The 17,428-nt window shown below is 35.3% G+C and overlaps 1 protein-coding gene across 2 annotated transcripts in view; it reads left to right on the top strand.

Moving 5' to 3' along the window:
* Positions 1-17,428, top strand: part of TBC1D15 (TBC1 domain family member 15) — an 80,037-nt gene that overhangs the window by 59,637 nt on the left and 2,972 nt on the right. For both annotated transcript variants that reach the window (XM_032170749.2, XM_032170750.2), the window contains 5 exons: positions 4,921-5,037; positions 9,909-10,009; positions 13,799-13,898; positions 14,553-14,650; positions 16,813-16,929. In XM_032170749.2, the coding sequence (XP_032026640.1) occupies positions 4,921-5,037; positions 9,909-10,009; positions 13,799-13,898; positions 14,553-14,650; positions 16,813-16,929 (533 nt within the window). The remainder of the gene's footprint in view (positions 1-4,920; positions 5,038-9,908; positions 10,010-13,798; positions 13,899-14,552; positions 14,651-16,812; positions 16,930-17,428) is intronic.

Here is a 17,428-nt window from a genome sequence, read left to right on the forward strand (position 1 = left end):
AATAGAAAAACATTCCATACCATGGATTGAAAGAATATTGTTTAAAATGGCCGTACTGCCCAAAGCTATTTATAGATTCAGTGCTATTCCTGTCAAACTACCAATGACATTTTTCACAGAATTAGAAAAAAATTCACATGCAACCAAAAAAGAGCCCAAATAGCCAAAGCAATCTTAACGCAAAATGAAGAAAGTTGGAGGCATTATACTACCTGACTTCAAACTATACTGCAAGGCTGTAGTAACTAAAACAGCATAGTCCTGGGACAAAAAACAGGCACATAAAGCAACGAAACATGTTAGAGAACCCAGAAATAAAGCCACACACCTGCAGCCATCTGATCTTCGACAAAGCTGACAAAAACAAGCCACAGGGAAATGACTCCCTATTCAATAAATGTTGCTGGGATAACTAGCTAGCTATATGCAGAGGAATTAAACTGGACCCCTACCTTTCACCGTATACAAAAATCAGTCAAGATGGATTAAAGACTTAAATGTAAAACCTGAAACTATAAAGACCCTAGAAGAAAATCTAGGAAATACCATTGAGGTTATCGACCCAGGCAAAGACTTCATGAAGAAGACTCCAAAGGCAATTACAACCAAAACAGAAATTGACAAGTGGGACCTAATTAAACTAAAGAGCTTCTGTACAGCAAAAGAAACAACAGAGTAAACAGACAACCTACAGAATGGGAGAAAACATTTGCAAAGTATGCGTCTTTCAAAGGTCTAATACCCAGAATCTGTAAGGAACTCAAATCAACAAGCAAAAACAACCCCATTAAAAAATGGGCAAAGGACATGAGCAGACTTTTTTTTTTTTTTTTTGAGACGGAGTCTTGCTCTGTTGCCCAGGCTGGAGTGCGGTAGTGCAATCTCGGTTCACTGCAACCTCTGCCTCCGGGGTTCAAGCAATTCTCTGCCTCAGCCTCCCGGGTAGCTGGGATTGCAGGCGCCCACCACCACAGCGGGCTAATTTTGGAATTTTTTTTAGTAGAGACAGGGTTTTACCATCTTGGCCAGACTGGTCTTGAACTCCTGGCCTCGTGATCCACCTGCCTTGGCCTGCCAAAGTGCTGGGATTACAGGCGTGAGCTACCATGCTTGGCTGCAGACATGCCTTAAAAGAAGACATACAGCCAACCAACATATGAAAAAATGCTCAATATTACTACTCATTATGGCAGTACAATTCAAAACAACAATGAGATACCATCTCCTACTAGTCATGATGGCTGTTACTAAAAAGTCAAAAAATAACAGATGCTGGCGAGGTTTTAGAGAAAAGGGAACGCTTATACACTGCTGGTGGGAAAGTAAATTAATTCTGCCACTATGGAAAGCAGTCTAGAAATTTCCCAAAGAACTTAAAATAGAACTACCATTCGACCCAGCAATCCCATTACTGGATATATGTCCAAAGGGATATAAGTCGTTCTACCACAAAGGTAAATGCACATGTATGTTCATAGCGGCACTATTTGACAACAGAGAAGACATGAAATCAGCCTAGATGCCCATCAGTGGTGGACTGGATAAAGAAAATGTACATATGCACCATAGAACGCTATGCAGCCATAATAAAAAGATCATAGCCTTTGCAGCAACATAGATGGAACTGAAGGCCATAATCCTAAGTGAATTAATGCAGAAAACCAAATACCACATGTTCTCACTACAAGTAGGAGATAAACATTAAGCACACATGGACACAAAAAAGGAAACAGTAGACACTGGGGCTGTTTGAGAGTGAAGGGTGGTAGGAGGGTGAGGACTGAAAAACTACCTGTTGGGTGTTATGCTCATTACCTGGGTGGCAAAGCTATCTGTACACCAAACCCCCATGACACACCATTTACCTATGTAACAAGGGGTTGAACCTAAAATACAACTTGGAAGGAAAAAAAAATAGATTAAATTGCCAAGGGAGTAGTACAGTTATAAAAAAAGAACTGAGCCCTGGGGCACTTTAATTTTAAAGTAGGAAAAATTAGAAGACAGCAGAAGAGACAAGTAAAGAGCCACAGAGAAAGATTGAAAACATGAAAATCTGATGTCCTAAAAGACAAGTGAAGAAAGTATTTCAAGAAAGGATAATTGGGATGCCAAGTAAGATTATTTAAATTGACCATTGCATAGAGGAATAAGGAGATCACTGGAGATTTTGATTAAAGAAGAATTTTGATGGATTGGTGCATGTGATAACCTGATTAGAGTGAATTGAAGAGAAAATGGAAGAAGACTTGGAGACAATGCATACAGCTCTTTCAAGGAGTTTTTTGCTGTAAACAGATGTAGATAAAATGAGCTAGCAGAGGGAAAAGTAGGATTAAGAAAGGTTTTTAATGATGTCGAAAGAAATAATATAAGGTTGAATACTATGGGAATGGTCCAGTAGAAAGGAAAAACTGGTAAAACTGAAGAGGGAGGTAATTACTAGAGTAACTAGATAGAAATTACTAGAGTCCTTGGGTAGTCAATAGGGGATGGTTCTCATGCACAAAAGGAGGGGTTGGTCTTTGCCACAGTTAATGGAAACTCATTTGTAGTGTTAGGAGAGCAGGGAGACTATATAAATTCAAACATGGTTGTGTGGTTAGAATAGTGGGAATCTGTGAAAGTTCTCTAATAGTTTCATTTTCTCAGAAATAGGAAGTAGGGTCCTTATCTGAGTTAGGATGTGGGAGAAGGTGGAGGCTTGAAGAGAAAGGAAGTATAAAATAATTGTATGAATGGGGAGTGAATGGACAAGGGAAATAGAGCAGGATTGCCAAACAGCATTCAGGACCCACTTGATGTTAGTGATGGTGAATATAAAATGGGGTCAGTCAACGTGGTTGTATTTTTCTTCAGCCTTTTTTAAGCTACATCGGATTAGATGGAGAGTTGGATTTAATAAGAGGTTTTTGTTTTTAACTGAAGTACTCCTTTTCAGAAATGGGGTTTCTAGAAATAATTATAAAATAGCATTTTTATATATTATTTTTTATCCCTTTTCTGTTTTTCACCTGTCTTGTCACTATTAAATATTTATACAAGAAGAAATACTGATAGTTCATGAGAATACAAACAACTTTTTTTTACTATGTTTAAAATACGTATTAAGGCAGATATTCTGTATTGGCATTATGGTAATATAAATTATGCTTGAGTTAATAAACATTAACTTATGAACTTTTATCAACTGTGAAATGAGACAGAAGCAGTTTGACTTTTTTTTGTTTTTTTTTTTTTTAGGCAGGGTCTCACTGTGTCGCCCAGGCTAGAGTACAGTGGTGCCATCATGGCTCACTGTAGCCTCAACTTCCTGGGCTCAGATGGTTCTCCAACCTCAGCCTCCCGAGTAGCTGGTACCACAGACAGGCGTCACCATGCCTGGGTAATTTTTGTATTTTTTGTAGAGACAGGGTTTTGCCGTGTTGCCCAGGCTGGTCTTGAATTCCTGGGCTTAAGCAGTCCTCCTGTTTTGGCCTCCCAAAGTGCTGAGATTATAGGCATGAGCCACTGTACCTGGCCCATTTTGACATTTTAAATTGCAATTTTATATAAATAGTATGAGTTTTTTGGTATTACTTTTGCTTATTTGAGAAATGTATCCACAATTCTGTATGTATTTGCTTGCTTTTTAAAAATCAAGTGTAGTACATTTTAACAGAAAGCTAAAATATTTGAATAATTTTTTTAAATGCCCTTACAGAATCTAATTAAGCTCAGATCATACCCTGTTGTTAGGTTCAGCTCTGTTGTATCTCCTTATCTTTTTTTTTATTATTACTATTTTTGAGACAGAGTCTCACTCTGTGACCCATGCTAGAATGCATTGGTGGGATCTTGGCTCACTGCAGCCTCCGCCTCCTGGGTTCAAGCGATTCTCGTGCCTCAGCCTTCTGAGTAGCTGAGATTACAGGTGCACACCAGCATGCCCAGCTAATTTTTGTATTTTTGGTAGAGTCTGGGTTTCGCCATGTTGGCCAAGCCGATCTTGAACTCCTGACCTCAGGTGATCCACCTTCTCGGCGTCCCAAAGTGCTGGGATTACAGGTGTGAGCCACCACACCTGACCTCCTCATCTCTTTGTAAAGAGTTTTGAGAAAATTTTCAGGTTACTCGGTTTAATTGGGGGGTGGCAGTTATCACTTTTAAACAATTGATTCTACAGTAAATTAATCAAGAGTTTGTTTAAGTTACTTCTTCCTAATTTACTGAGAGATTCAAGTTTGGAGAATGCCTTGTTGTAAAGTCTCTCACATCGTGATGCACTTAGTAGGCATTAGTGTTTGTGAATTGAATTGTCAGTGCAACTTTGGACACACTGATGATGATGTTTCCAAATCTGTTTCTCATGAAGTCATTTCCAGCTTATAATGATATCTAAAGTAAATGGTGTAGATATGAAAATAAGAAAATAATTTGTCCTAAAGATGATTGAGACATGACAAAGAACTTGATGATACTTCTTATAATAAATGCAGTAATTGTGAATGAAACAAATCTCTTTGATTATGCTTGATTAGGTGGTAGCTTTTTTTTTTTTTATCAGTTTACAAGTACTAGTATCTATGACATGCATTAATGACTGGCATTTTTGTTGCTAATGCAAATTATTACTTAGTGTTGCTTTTAATTCATTGAAAATGTTTTCCACTATGCAGTTAAAAGGTTTCTATGTTTAGATAAAAATTGAAAAATATTTTAAAATCTGCCCATGAGGAGGAGGACTGATTGTTGAAAAAATTCTGAAACGTTACTTTATTGCATATTTGAAATAGAATTTGATGAATTTTTTCTTCACTAAGTAAAGCTTGGTGAGTGAAATTAATAGCAAGAAAAATGACTCTGTACTTGTAAGATGTGAGCTTTATCACAGTCTGTTTTTTGGAATCTTTTCAAATATGTGATGATTTTCCTCTTCAGAAAAAGATGTTAACAGAACAGATCGAACAAACAAGTTTTATGAAGGCCAAGATAATCCAGGGTTGATTTTGCTTCATGACATTTTGATGACCTACTGTATGTATGATTTTGATTTAGGTAAGTTCTCTGAAGTCCTAATTTTAAAAGATGTAAATATATTTACTTCAGAATTTACATTTTTAATCCAGTTAGACATGGGTAATAGCTTTGTAGGCCTAGTTTTAAGAGAATTTGTTCTCCAGGGGACTGGAAACTTACAAGGCTATGGTTCTCAACCAAGGAGCCCTGGGTTGCTGCAGCAAACTAACAGGAGCACCATGGGATATTTAAAATTTTTAAGGGAATTATAGAGACATCTATAGGACACCACTCTAACTACTAGCTGAAATAGCTAAAGGTTTTAACATTAGATCATTACAGTCTTTTTGATGAAGTTATATCTTTGCAAAGCTGGGTTTTTGGCCTTGCTGTGATAAGTACTGTGTAAAAATAAATGACGAAAATAAATGAGGATGGTGATAGCCAGTTGAATTTTAAGGTTTGAGAGGTATTGTAGTGCTCAGTAGGTGATAAGCACATAGGATATGAATACTTATTCAGTTGTTTCAGTTTATTAACTGCTTAATAAATGGAGTTGTTATTTCTTTGAGACTTGGGAGTGCCTTGGGAAAAATTGCCGGGATACTAAGGATGATAACCATGAACTGAGAAAGTTTGCAAACCATTGTTTGATATGCTTTTCCCGTTGTGAAGAAAAATACTGATTTGATATTTTAGACAAATAGTGCAAACATTTTCTAGGGCATGTAGAACTTACTCTTTTTTTGGTAAATCTCTTTACCAGAAATTTGTTGTAAGAACTGATGCCGGGGCTGGGTGCGGAGGCTCACGCCTGTAATCCCAGCACTTCGGAAGGTCAAGGCAGGTGGATCACCTGAGGACAGGAGTTCAAGACCAGCCTGGCCAACATGGTGAAACCCCGTCTCTACTAAAAATACGAAAGTTAGCTGGGCTGGGTGGCACACGCCTGTAATTCCAGCTACTCAGGAGGCTGAGTCAGGAGAATCGCTTGAACCTGGGAGATGGAGGTTGCAGTGAGACGAGATCACACCGCATTACACTCCAGCCTGGGTGACAGAGCGAGACTCTGTCTCAAGGAAAAAAAAGAACTGACGGTGGAAGTAGAAGTGTGAAATTACCTGGGGAAGGGACGCTAAGGGGTAGAAAACTTAAGGAACCATTATTTTAAGGGGCAAGAGAAGATATTTATTTAAAGAACCAACAGCTTGTCTAACCATCAACCTTTAAATAAGTATAAATACTAGAAATGTTTGAGTTACCTGCTATGTGAGTGGCTTCTAGCTAAAGGATAGTGGAAATCGATGTTTTCTAGATTAGTAATGCTTGAGATATCCTTTAGAGAAGGTGGTTGGATACTTAGCATATTAAAACTAAATGAACCTTGAATTATGGGCACATTTTCTTTACTGTTCATATGTATGTAAATTTCTCTTGGTTTTCCATATGTAAGTTAGGGGAAGATATAATCTCTGTTTTGATCTTGAGGTATCAGCCTCTTTGGTGACAGTAAGTCAAAAGTTGCAGTTTTCTTTAAAATGTAAAATGTAGTCAGTCCTGTCTATGACAACCTATGATGAGCTTCAAATTGAATTGTTGCAAGAATATTAGTAGAGTGCTTTTCAGGTTACAGAGTGCTTTCATACTTGATTTGATTTTTAATTCTCATAGCATCCTTTTGAAAAAGTGGGGAAATAATTCTCACTTTATGAGTAAGGTTATTTTGATTTAGAGTGTGACTTATGGTCACACAAGTAAATAATTGGTCTGGGAGTAGAGACCCAGGTTTTTATTGCAGGCTAGGATTCTTACCTCTACACCTTCAGCGTTTCAAACTCTTGCCGTTTATTTTAGTTTCTGTTACCACTGTAGGGAATAGGACTGTTCTCCTTGGGAACAGAAGGCTTTGCTCCATTCTCTCAGGTGGTAATTTTGAGATAGAAATTCATATGTATTCTGTAGCAGGAGTTCCTGAATGCCTAATTTTCTTAGGACATTGTCCCAAACCAGCTAACTGGATAACTTACCATCTCCATTTGTTTATACTAATGTTACATTCTTTCTATATAGACATTTCAGTTACCTAAAACATAGTCAAGCTTCCTGTGGATAACTGGCCTTATAGAAGCCAAGATACTTTTTATAAAAGCAATAAACAACATTTCTTACGCTTTACTCATAGCAGAGCAACCTGGACTGTAAATTTACTCTGTCTTGTAGGTGATTTCATTATATGGAGTTTGGCTTCTTAACCCATAGGTGAGGTATAGGTGTATTTGCATTGAATACAGTCTCAGTAGGGAGGAGTGAGACAAAAATTATCAAAAGCAGGCAAAAGAACTTAAGGAAGGGTGATTTTGAGTTAGTGAGTGCAGATACTACAGAAAGTTTCTGTGGGTGGTGTCATTGCAGGGTATGTAATGATGATACTGAATAATCAATGAAAGGTTAAATTAGGAGAGTGTCTAATGTTTTTTAAGAATGATTTCTGATCCTCAAGATTTTTGTTTTTTAATTTGATACTCTAAAGGATAAGCTTCAATAACCTGGAAAATTGAACTATATGTTGTTTAAATTTTTCTTTTTGGTGTAAGCAAGTGTACACTAGGATGATTAGGTGTTCATTTCTCACTTCCCCCCCACCCCCTGCACTGAAACAAATTTGCTATGGAAGTAATTTTAGGGAAGTACTTTAGAAATTGTGCTGGTGCTGATTAAGATGTGCATCATTCAGCAGTAGTGCAGACTCTGAGATCACTAAATGCCAATTTAAACATATTTAATTTTCTTTAATTAAAAGGAATTTGTACATTAATTCCACCCCCTACAACCCATGACATACCCCAAAGAACATAATGTATAAAATAAAATAGATTAAAGGCAACCAGAACATGAAGATTAATTTGACAACTTGCTTCAGCTAAGACTTAACAGAAGAAATATGTAGTGATTCCATATGAAAGCTGAAGACTTAAAGGATTAAATTGGCTTCTTAGGAATTTTTATTCATTATAACTTAATAATAAAGCACTTTTTAAGAGAGGAAAGGTGCTTTGTAAATCTTTTGAATAGCACACTTTGAAATATTTCTGATGTAATCATACACAGTCAGACTCAGTAATGTAGTACTCTTGCACTTTGTTGAATTCAGATTAGATTGCCTTCATGCTTTAATTGGTTTAGCCTTTATTATTTGTCATTGATTTCACTGTGTCAGGAAAGTTCTGATGATAACAATTTAGTCTTCCATCTATCTTATTCTTTTTTAAAAAGTGTACATTATTTTAGAAACCATCTGTGTAAATTTGTAGAAATGATTACATTTAGATATCTTGTTGTATGTCACTTTTGTCTAGCTTTTTTCTCTAAATGTCTTGGTAACTTCATTGTCTGGTACTGTAATAATTGGATGTCCTCCATGAGAACCCAGGTGCCCTTTTGTGCTAAATTGAGTAGAGCTGTATTTTCCCACAAGGTGCAGTGTAGACAGAGTGAGGTTAACGGGACTGTGGAAAGATGTGGTGGTAAGATGACTGGACAGAGGCTCACAGCAAATTGAGCTGAAACTTTATCTGTAAGGAGATTCTGAGGTGATCTGACTGTCTCTGTCTGTTGTGTGTTTGATCTGAGTTTTCTCAAGAGATTTAGTTTACCTGCTTTCTGAGATCATTTTTTAAAGTTTTCCTCCAAAACAGAGTAATACGTAATTATGTATCATTTATATAGCAGAACTATTTCCTCCCTCTTTTATTAAATATTTACTTTTACATGGCTTCAGTGCAGATAGATTTTGGTGAATAAAAATGTAAGCTTTGGATTTGCAAATGAAAGGCTATTTTCCAGACTTCCCAAGCTACCAATAAAGAAATTTCTACATGATTTTAATAAATACACAAAAGTTACCGAAGTTGAATGATAACGTTTAAGTAAAAAGGCTTAGTATAAGCTCGTGTCCCTTCATTGGTTCAAGAACCTCTTAAGTCTGAAAATTTTTCAAGTCTTGAAAATTGTAAAACAAGGATAATTGAGGGTTTTATAAGAGGAAGTAAAAAAGCAAGAAGTTTGACATGTTCAGGTGAAAAAGTAAAAAGCTAACACTTTTTCTTATTTTTAAGTGAGGGATCTGACTCCTTAATTTTCTAGTTTTTCTTTTAATCAAGGGCTCTATTACTGTCACCGTTGAGAAATTATAATAATATCAAGAGATATGTAGGTAAATGGTCACTTTAGGTACAAAATATTGATTGGATTAAGCCCAGTTGCTGGCATTGGTTGGGTGTAGAGAGTAACAAAAAAAGAAAGAAGGACATAGAGATATGACTATTTAAAAGAGGCTCTTAATTTTGTAACTCCTGTTGTGTGAATCTAAAGGTCTGATTGTTAAAGCAGTTGAACCCAAAGTTCTTGTTTTATGTGGCTTACTCGTGGTAGTTTGGCATTGCTAACCACTCTGGGCTTGCAACTTTCTTCTTGATTTTTGCAACATTCTTCTCCCTTGATTTTTTTCTTTACTTCTATAACTGGTCTTTCTTAAACCTGTCTTTGAGTGTATACTCTTACATTTGATGTTCCTCTGGATTATCTCTTCACCCCTCTTCTTTCTCATGATGCTCTTGCACATTATTTTTAAAAATATTACCCGCTCTTGATAGTGTATCTGCACTGAGACATGTACTGGAAGCTATATATTGCTTGACATCTCAATCTAAAACAACTCATCTTTCTTACTTATGACTAGAGTTCCTCCTCTTCATTTATATTCTTTTCTTGGTGAACATCAGTGTCTACCAATTTCCGAATGCAAAGGAGAAAGATACAATTTTAAGCGAAATGGTGGTGATATGCACAACTTTCAGAAGGATACATAAAACTTGGGTTTTCAGAGACGATTTTTTTTCTTTTCTTTTTAGGATATGTTCAGGGAATGAGTGATTTACTTTCCCCTCTTTTATATGTGATGGAAAATGAAGTGGATGCCTTTTGGTGCTTTGCCTCTTACATGGACCAAATGGTAAGAACAAAGATTCCTTCCATTAAACTGATTTTGAAAATTTTTGTTGTATAATTTTATAGTATAAGGTTGATTTTTATATTTAGCCAACTATGATGGAACTTAAAAAATTGCCTCATGCCTTTTGTTACTTTTTCTTTTTGGTAGCCTTTCAAGGGCTTAGAAATACTGGTGATGTTTTTAATACAGGAAATAGTTTGTGCCTGTAGTATAGGAATAATCAGGATTTAATATCAGTAAATGCTTATGTTCTACTAAAGATCCATGCGTCATTATAGAATATTGATAAAATAGATGAATTCAATTTTATGGAATAGTTGAACTTTTAATATCATCTGTTTCAGAGATAAAGCTTAGTCGTGCCAAGTAATATCCTTACCTTTTGTGAAGATTTTGAATTTTGTCATTATAGTAACTGATTTTTCTCCAGATGCATTTGAACTATTTGTAACTCTGACACTTTCTTAGGAATTCATTGTTATTTTCCCAGAAGTATGTGATTATTAGAATTGAACTGTCTATATATACATGTTAGTACAAAGAACATTTTTGTCTGTTACCATTGTTAAATCTTTGAGACAGAGTTCTAGGATAATAGTGCAGAGAATATTGACAGGGAAATAAAAGAAAAGTCTCTTCAAGCAATCTCTTAGAAAAATAAAAGCAGAAGGGGTGAGACTAGATAAAGGCACATGAAGTCCAAAGACCTGACTACATAGAGGTGCTGTGTTTTTTCAGAATAACACTAACATACTGGATGCTGGGCCTTTATGTTGGATATTGAAATGGCTTGCTTGCAGAGAGATAAACATTTTGAATCTAACCATCTGAAATATTTTCCTGTAATACAGGGTTTAACTCAAGAGTCTCTGGGATATAAATGTGAAATTTGGAAGTGGTACCCTTCTCCTTTTTTCTTTACTTCTATTCTTTCCCTTTTGCTTGCCTATTCTTTCTCCTTCAGATTTTCCCTGCTTGTGCCTATTTCCCCAAATCTCTTGTCCATAGATTCAACTTGTTTTCGCTTCTTTCAGTTTTTTTCTAAATGTATACTTGGTAAGATTTGATAGTTTTAAAATGTTCTTTTACTGTTAAATTCATAAATATTCAAATTGTTTTTTTGCCATAAATTAATTTTTTTGATTATTTGGAAGGATTATCAATGCAGTAATTTGGTAATGTCATAGTTTGTCTTCCTTCCTTTTTTGATTGATTGATTTGTCTACCTTCTTAGTTCCATTTACTCCCAAGTGCTCTAGAAACCTGAGGCATTTGTTATAAAGGTCTGTACAGCTGATAATAATTACATAAAAACTGTTGTCTGCCTTCCTTGTGTTTTTGTTGTTTATCCTCTTTTCACCAGAGCTAGTATGTTCCTTGATAAAAGAGATTATATCTTTGTTTCACTGGTAGCATACCAGAATTTTCCTAATGCCTGACATGAGGTTGTTCAACAGGTTTTTGTAGAATAAACATGTGAATCTTTCCCCAGTGATTAGCTTAAATTGCTATAGTAGATATTCTAAAAAAAAAAAAGAAAAAAAAAAAAAACTAAGATGAACATGCTGCATTTAGTAATGTGCAATAAATTTTCAATAAAACTAGTCCAATATTGGCATGTAAATATATATTGACATATAATGCCACATACATACATGCATACATACGTGTGTATATAGGTCTCATATGTAAAGACTACCTTCTGAACATGTGTAATAAACACTTTACAGTCCGTCATTTTTTGTGTATGAAGGTTCAATTTCTTTGTCATTTTCACAGTAAATGCTCTCTGTGTTTGCCTTTTGCATTAAGGATGTTCTGGGGATTTTCCTAGTCTTTATTCTAAAAAGATATCTTCTTAGTATATTGTCTGCTAACATTTTTTCTTTCATAATATTTGAATGAGAGGGAAATACATGGCAATCAAAATAAGCTGTATGATTGTTTTTCACTGCATTGCCCTTGTTCGATGTCCCCAAATCTGTGCTACTGTTTCTTGATTCTTTGTTTTTTGTTTATAGCTTTACTTCATGTAAGTTTGTACTACTTTTGTGGTGACTGAACCTAATGTCCATAAATTTACTTTTGTTGATGTTTACTTACATCTAGTATCAGTCTAGACATAGACTTTGTCTATTATTATGGAAATACAAAGTACAGGTGATCTGATGAACTTTGTTATACCCATCATCCATTTTGCCATATAGTTTTAATTCCTTTCTCCTCTCCATCTCCCCCTTCCCTGCCCCATACAGACACATTTATTTACAGACACATTTGAAGCCCTTTGTATATCGATTGTTGATCACACTCTCCCTTCTCCATGAGAAACCACTTTTTCGAATATGGTGTCTGTCATTATGGACGTACTTCTTTTTTACAGCAGAGTGGGTAGCAAATGGCTATGCCATGCTGGTATTCCCAAATCAGCTCTAGTCTTTGTGTCACAGCAAAAATGATCCTGTTAATCAGAGTTGATTCTGCCCCTTCTCTATAGATCTCTCTGGTAAATGTGGATGAACTATATCCTAAAGCCTTGATTAGTCTATTAATAAACTGGTTTTTAAAATTCATTAAAGAGAAACAGCTTATTGAGAATTAATAGACTTTAATCTTTTTTAACTAAAGAATGAATTGTTTCTAATATGATAGTTCTAATAAAGCACTATTGTACTGTAAAAGTGAAAAAGTAAGTGTGAAGGAGGAAATGTTTTTCTAAGGCTTTCACTAGGGTTAGGGCAGTAGGTTACCACAGAGGGATCGGGACATATGAGTTAAAGGGATCCAAATCATTTAAGAAGCCTTTCAGAGCATCAGTTTTGGTGCCTTCTGGCCCCTTGACTCAGGTGTTGGTAGGGAGTCTACTCAACTATGAAGTTTGTTCAAAGCGTATGAATCCCAGCAGTTCTCAAACTTTGTGACCTCAGGGCTGCTTCACACTCTCCAGTATTATTGAAGACCTGAAAGAGTTTTTGTTTATGTGGGTTATATCTGTTGATGTTTATGTGAAAAGTTAATACTGAGAAACTTGTATTCATTTATTTATTAATTCATTAAATAACAACACATTCTACCTTAACATAGATTACGTTTTTTTAATGAAAAGTAACTTTTCCTAATGAAAAATTTACCAACACAAGAGATTGTCTTAAATTTTTCATTTTTAAAAATGTCTGGTTTAATAGAAGACAGCTGAATTTTTATATTTGCTTCTGTGTTCAGTCTGTTGCAGTATCACGAATCATACCGCCTTTGCACTTGCGAAGGAATTTAAGTACGAAATCCAGATAATGTTTTAGTATTGTCCTGAAAATGGTTTTGGCTTTACGGATTCTCCAATGTCAGCAAACCTAAGAAGTAATTCTTTAAAATGAAATACATATTAAAACTAAAATTAATTTTGTTATATATAATTTGAAGGAATCTTTAACAATAGAAAGAATTTGATAAATATTTATTTCCCAAATGTGTGTTTCTTTCACCAAGTCTTTTATGTTGTGTAAGAAATAAATATCTCAGTCAGTCTGCAGTTGCTATGTCTGCATTCTTCTTTATCTAAGTCAAATGAATAGAGGAAAAAATAATCCTTAGTTTTGAGAGCAAGGATTCTTTCTCTTTACCCTCCCTTTTAGTGTTGCGTTAGATTTTTGGTTAGTTACACATTTTTTAAGATAACCAGTGTGGTATAAGTTTAACATTTGTCCTTAGACATCATGTTTTAGTTATCAGTCATTATGTACTATAAAATATTTATTAAATATTACTTGTAACAATTATTTCCTTTTAAAGCATCAGAATTTTGAAGAACAAATGCAAGGCATGAAGACCCAGCTAATTCAGCTGAGTACCTTACTTCGATTGTTAGACAATGGATTTTGCAGTTACTTAGGTAAGTTTAGTGAATCAGAACTATACCCAGCAAATTGTAGAGTAATGCATAGAAAAAAATGTAAAGAACTCTTTAAAGAAGCCAGGTGCAGTGGCTCATGCCTATAATCCCAGCACTTTGGAAGCCAGGGAGGGAGGATTGCTTGCACCCAGGAGGTTGAGACTAGCCTGGCTAGCACAGTGAGACCCCATCTCTACAAGGAAAAAAAAATGCTGGCTGTGGTGATGCATGCCTGTAGTCCCAGCCACTCAAGAGGCTGAGGTGGGAGGATTACTTGAGCCCAGGAGGTTGAGGCTACAGTGAACTGGGATCACTCCACTGCACTCTGACCTGGGTGACATAGCAAGACACTGTCTCAATAAAAAAGAACTTAAAGATGTATATACTCTACTGCACTTTCTTCGGTTCCATAAAAGTGTGGAACCAAACTCTCTTTGTATAATTCTGCCTTAAACTTGATTCGTAAAATGTATTATTTGTTAGTTTTTAAAAAGAAGTCAGCCTTCAAGTTTGAAATGATTCCTTAACGTAGAAGACAAATGTATAGGGCCTTGAATTGCCTAAGATGCACAGGAAAATTAGAGAAAAGTAACTGTATTCTGACGTAATTAGCATAAGGGTAAGTCATATGTGTGTTTTTTTTCTTCTGCATAGAATCTCAGGACTCTGGATACCTTTATTTTTGCTTCAGATGGCTTTTAATCAGATTCAAAAGGGAATTTAGTTTTCTAGATATTCTTCGATTATGGGAGGTAAGTCCTTAAATTATTATGCAAATGTGATATTTATTATGAAAAGAAACAATTTATTCTGTAGAGTATAAATGGATTATGATAGCCTTACTGAAATGTCTAAGGCAAATATGTTCCAAAATTGTGATGAACTGGTAGCCTCTTCTTAAAAATTGGTCTCACACTGAATATTTGGTCTTTTGGAGCTTCATTCTTCAAATCACAATCTCTGTGAGATTTGGGGCCAAGAGGTATCCCAGAACAAGTGCTCTAGACCATTTACTGCCTTTGTTCTTCCTTTGAGAGACTTGACTTTATGTGAGGCTTTGCACATCTGTTAGGATATTCTTATGTTTTTGGTGTGCTCCTTTTGTTCCATTTTTTACCCAAGGCAACTCTTTATTTTTTCAACTTTTAGGTTCAGGGAGTACATGTGCAGGTTTGTTACATAGGTAAATTGCATGTTGCTGAGGTTTGGTGTGTGAATGATTCCATTACCCAGGTAGTGAGCATAGTACCCAATAGGTAATTTTACATCCCATGTTTCCCTTACACCATCCCCCCCATGTGTAATCCCCAGTATTTATTTTTCCAGGGCAACCTTTAATGAAAAACCAAGTCATTTCACATTTTCTTAATTATTTGTTAATAATAAATCAGTGTTTTTTTTTTTTCTTTAAGAGAAGGGGTCTTGCTGTGTTACCTAGACTGATCTCGAACTCCTGGACTCAAGTAATCCTCTTGCCTCAGCCTTATAAGTAGCTGGGACTACAGGTCTACAGGTGTATGCCACTGTGTCCAGCCCAGTGTGCTTTTTCATAGAATGCTGGTATAATGATTGATCATACCTTAGGATAACAGAAATTCTTCCAAGGAAAGAATTGGGAGATAATCCATTTTGATTGTAAATACAGCTTTAAACAGTGGAACAGTAGTGGTCTCTGAGGTTTTTACAGCTGGAAATGGATTCCTATACTATTGATGGCTGTGCTACCATTAGACAAGGCATTGTGCAGATTACAAGTTAAAAGTGGATTGCTTTATGCTCACTTCCTCTGTTCTCAGATTAGAAGTAAAACTCACATGCTCTGTATCTGGAATCATACTTAAATGTTTATCAGTTTCGTTAAGTTAGTATCTTAATTTTGGGGTTAAAAATGGGTTAATGCATTTATGCCTAGTGTTCCATTATTGGAACGCTAAGCATGTGGGAGTTGTTTATATCCTACTGCTCAACAAGGTCTGATTGAAAAATTCAAAAAATTGCAACCTCAGGCATAAATGGGTTTTAAAGGGTGAATTAAGAATATTATTACCACATAGCTAGAATAACTCCTCAATCTGTGTTTACTAAATAAATTCAAACTTTTAATGAAAGCTTTGAGGTTAATTGCATTGTAATTAAACTTTCAACAATTGGGTTTAGTTTGAAAATTACTCAACTTGATTTACTCCTTTTGAAAGAAGGAAACACATTTCGGGTATGATCTAATGGTATGGTTTGTGTGCGTGTTTTTATCTTTCTGGAAAAGATATTATTAGGTACATGAAGCAGGGAGAAATTAAGACCCTAAATTCGAGGATATTATCTGTATTTAGGAACAGCTGAGCTGTTGATCAAGCGTTTTATATGTTTGGTTATAAATTTGGGGCAGTTAATTCAGTTATTGTCACAATCAGGGATAAAATGTGATACACGGGTTTTACGTATTTAGAATGTAGAGCTACCTCTGGGTGTTTCTCCTTCCATGTACTGTGTAACTGAACCTTTTTTATTTCCAGGACTTAGCTTTAGTCTTTTCTCAGATCGAAGTGAGAAACTGATACTTCAGAAAAATATTGAAAATACATCTAACCCTTACATCTTAACCTTGTGGCTGTAGCTCCTGCATTAATAACATTTATCATACTGGTTAGGCTCAGTAATTTACTTACTATAGTTACCTTAAAGAGCCACATTTAGAATATATCATATTCATATAATGTTAAACTTGATGATAATTACTTTGTAGCTGAAGGTAAGACTCTCCTTCCCCTCATTTCCTAGCTAGAAAAGCCTTGGGCTACCCTAAACAGGCAACATCTACTTTGCGTAGAAGTCATTCAGTGTTCAGAATTGTATCTGTGAGGAAAATGTTTTAGAATTGATACAGTTTGCAAAATGGTTCTTCTGCCTTCTGTAGGTAATGTGGACCGAACTACCGTGTAAAAATTTCCATCTTCTTCTCTGTTGTGCTATTCTGGAATCAGAAAAGCAGCAAATAATGGAAAAGCATTATGGCTTCAATGAAATACTTAAGGTAGTTATTCCTTTAATTCAGATTTTAGTGTTCTGGCTCTTCTATTTGGTGGTCCTGATACACAGAACATTTCCTTGGAACATTATTAAATCTCTTGAATAACTTAAATTGTGTCAATAACAGTGCTAGGAATGACTATCTGAGAATGACAGTTCAAATACATATTGGCCAGTTATTTTTACCTGACTAATTAGCAAGAAAAGGAAATTCAACAAGTGCTCTTTTATGTAGTTTAGTTTTTCAAAAATTAATTGTCTTTTGATTATAACTTTGAGATATCAGACTTGGAATAGCTGCTGGATTTAATGTTCCATAAGCTTATTAGCTAGTCTTTAGCTTTAAAACTTGAAATAATCTAAAGAAAGATATATTGAATTTCTTATGTATTTGTAGTATATGAATGTTTTTATTTTAAGGATTTTATCTGCAGTGAACTATAACTGGTAATAAATTGTTTATATAATAGAATATAATAGTGTATTCAGTTTTGATTATCATT

The sequence above is a fragment of the Hylobates moloch genome, unplaced genomic scaffold (genome assembly GCF_009828535.3).
Source record: "Hylobates moloch isolate HMO894 unplaced genomic scaffold, HMol_V3 SCAFFOLD_12, whole genome shotgun sequence".
Taxonomy (NCBI): Eukaryota; Metazoa; Chordata; class Mammalia; order Primates; family Hylobatidae; genus Hylobates; species Hylobates moloch.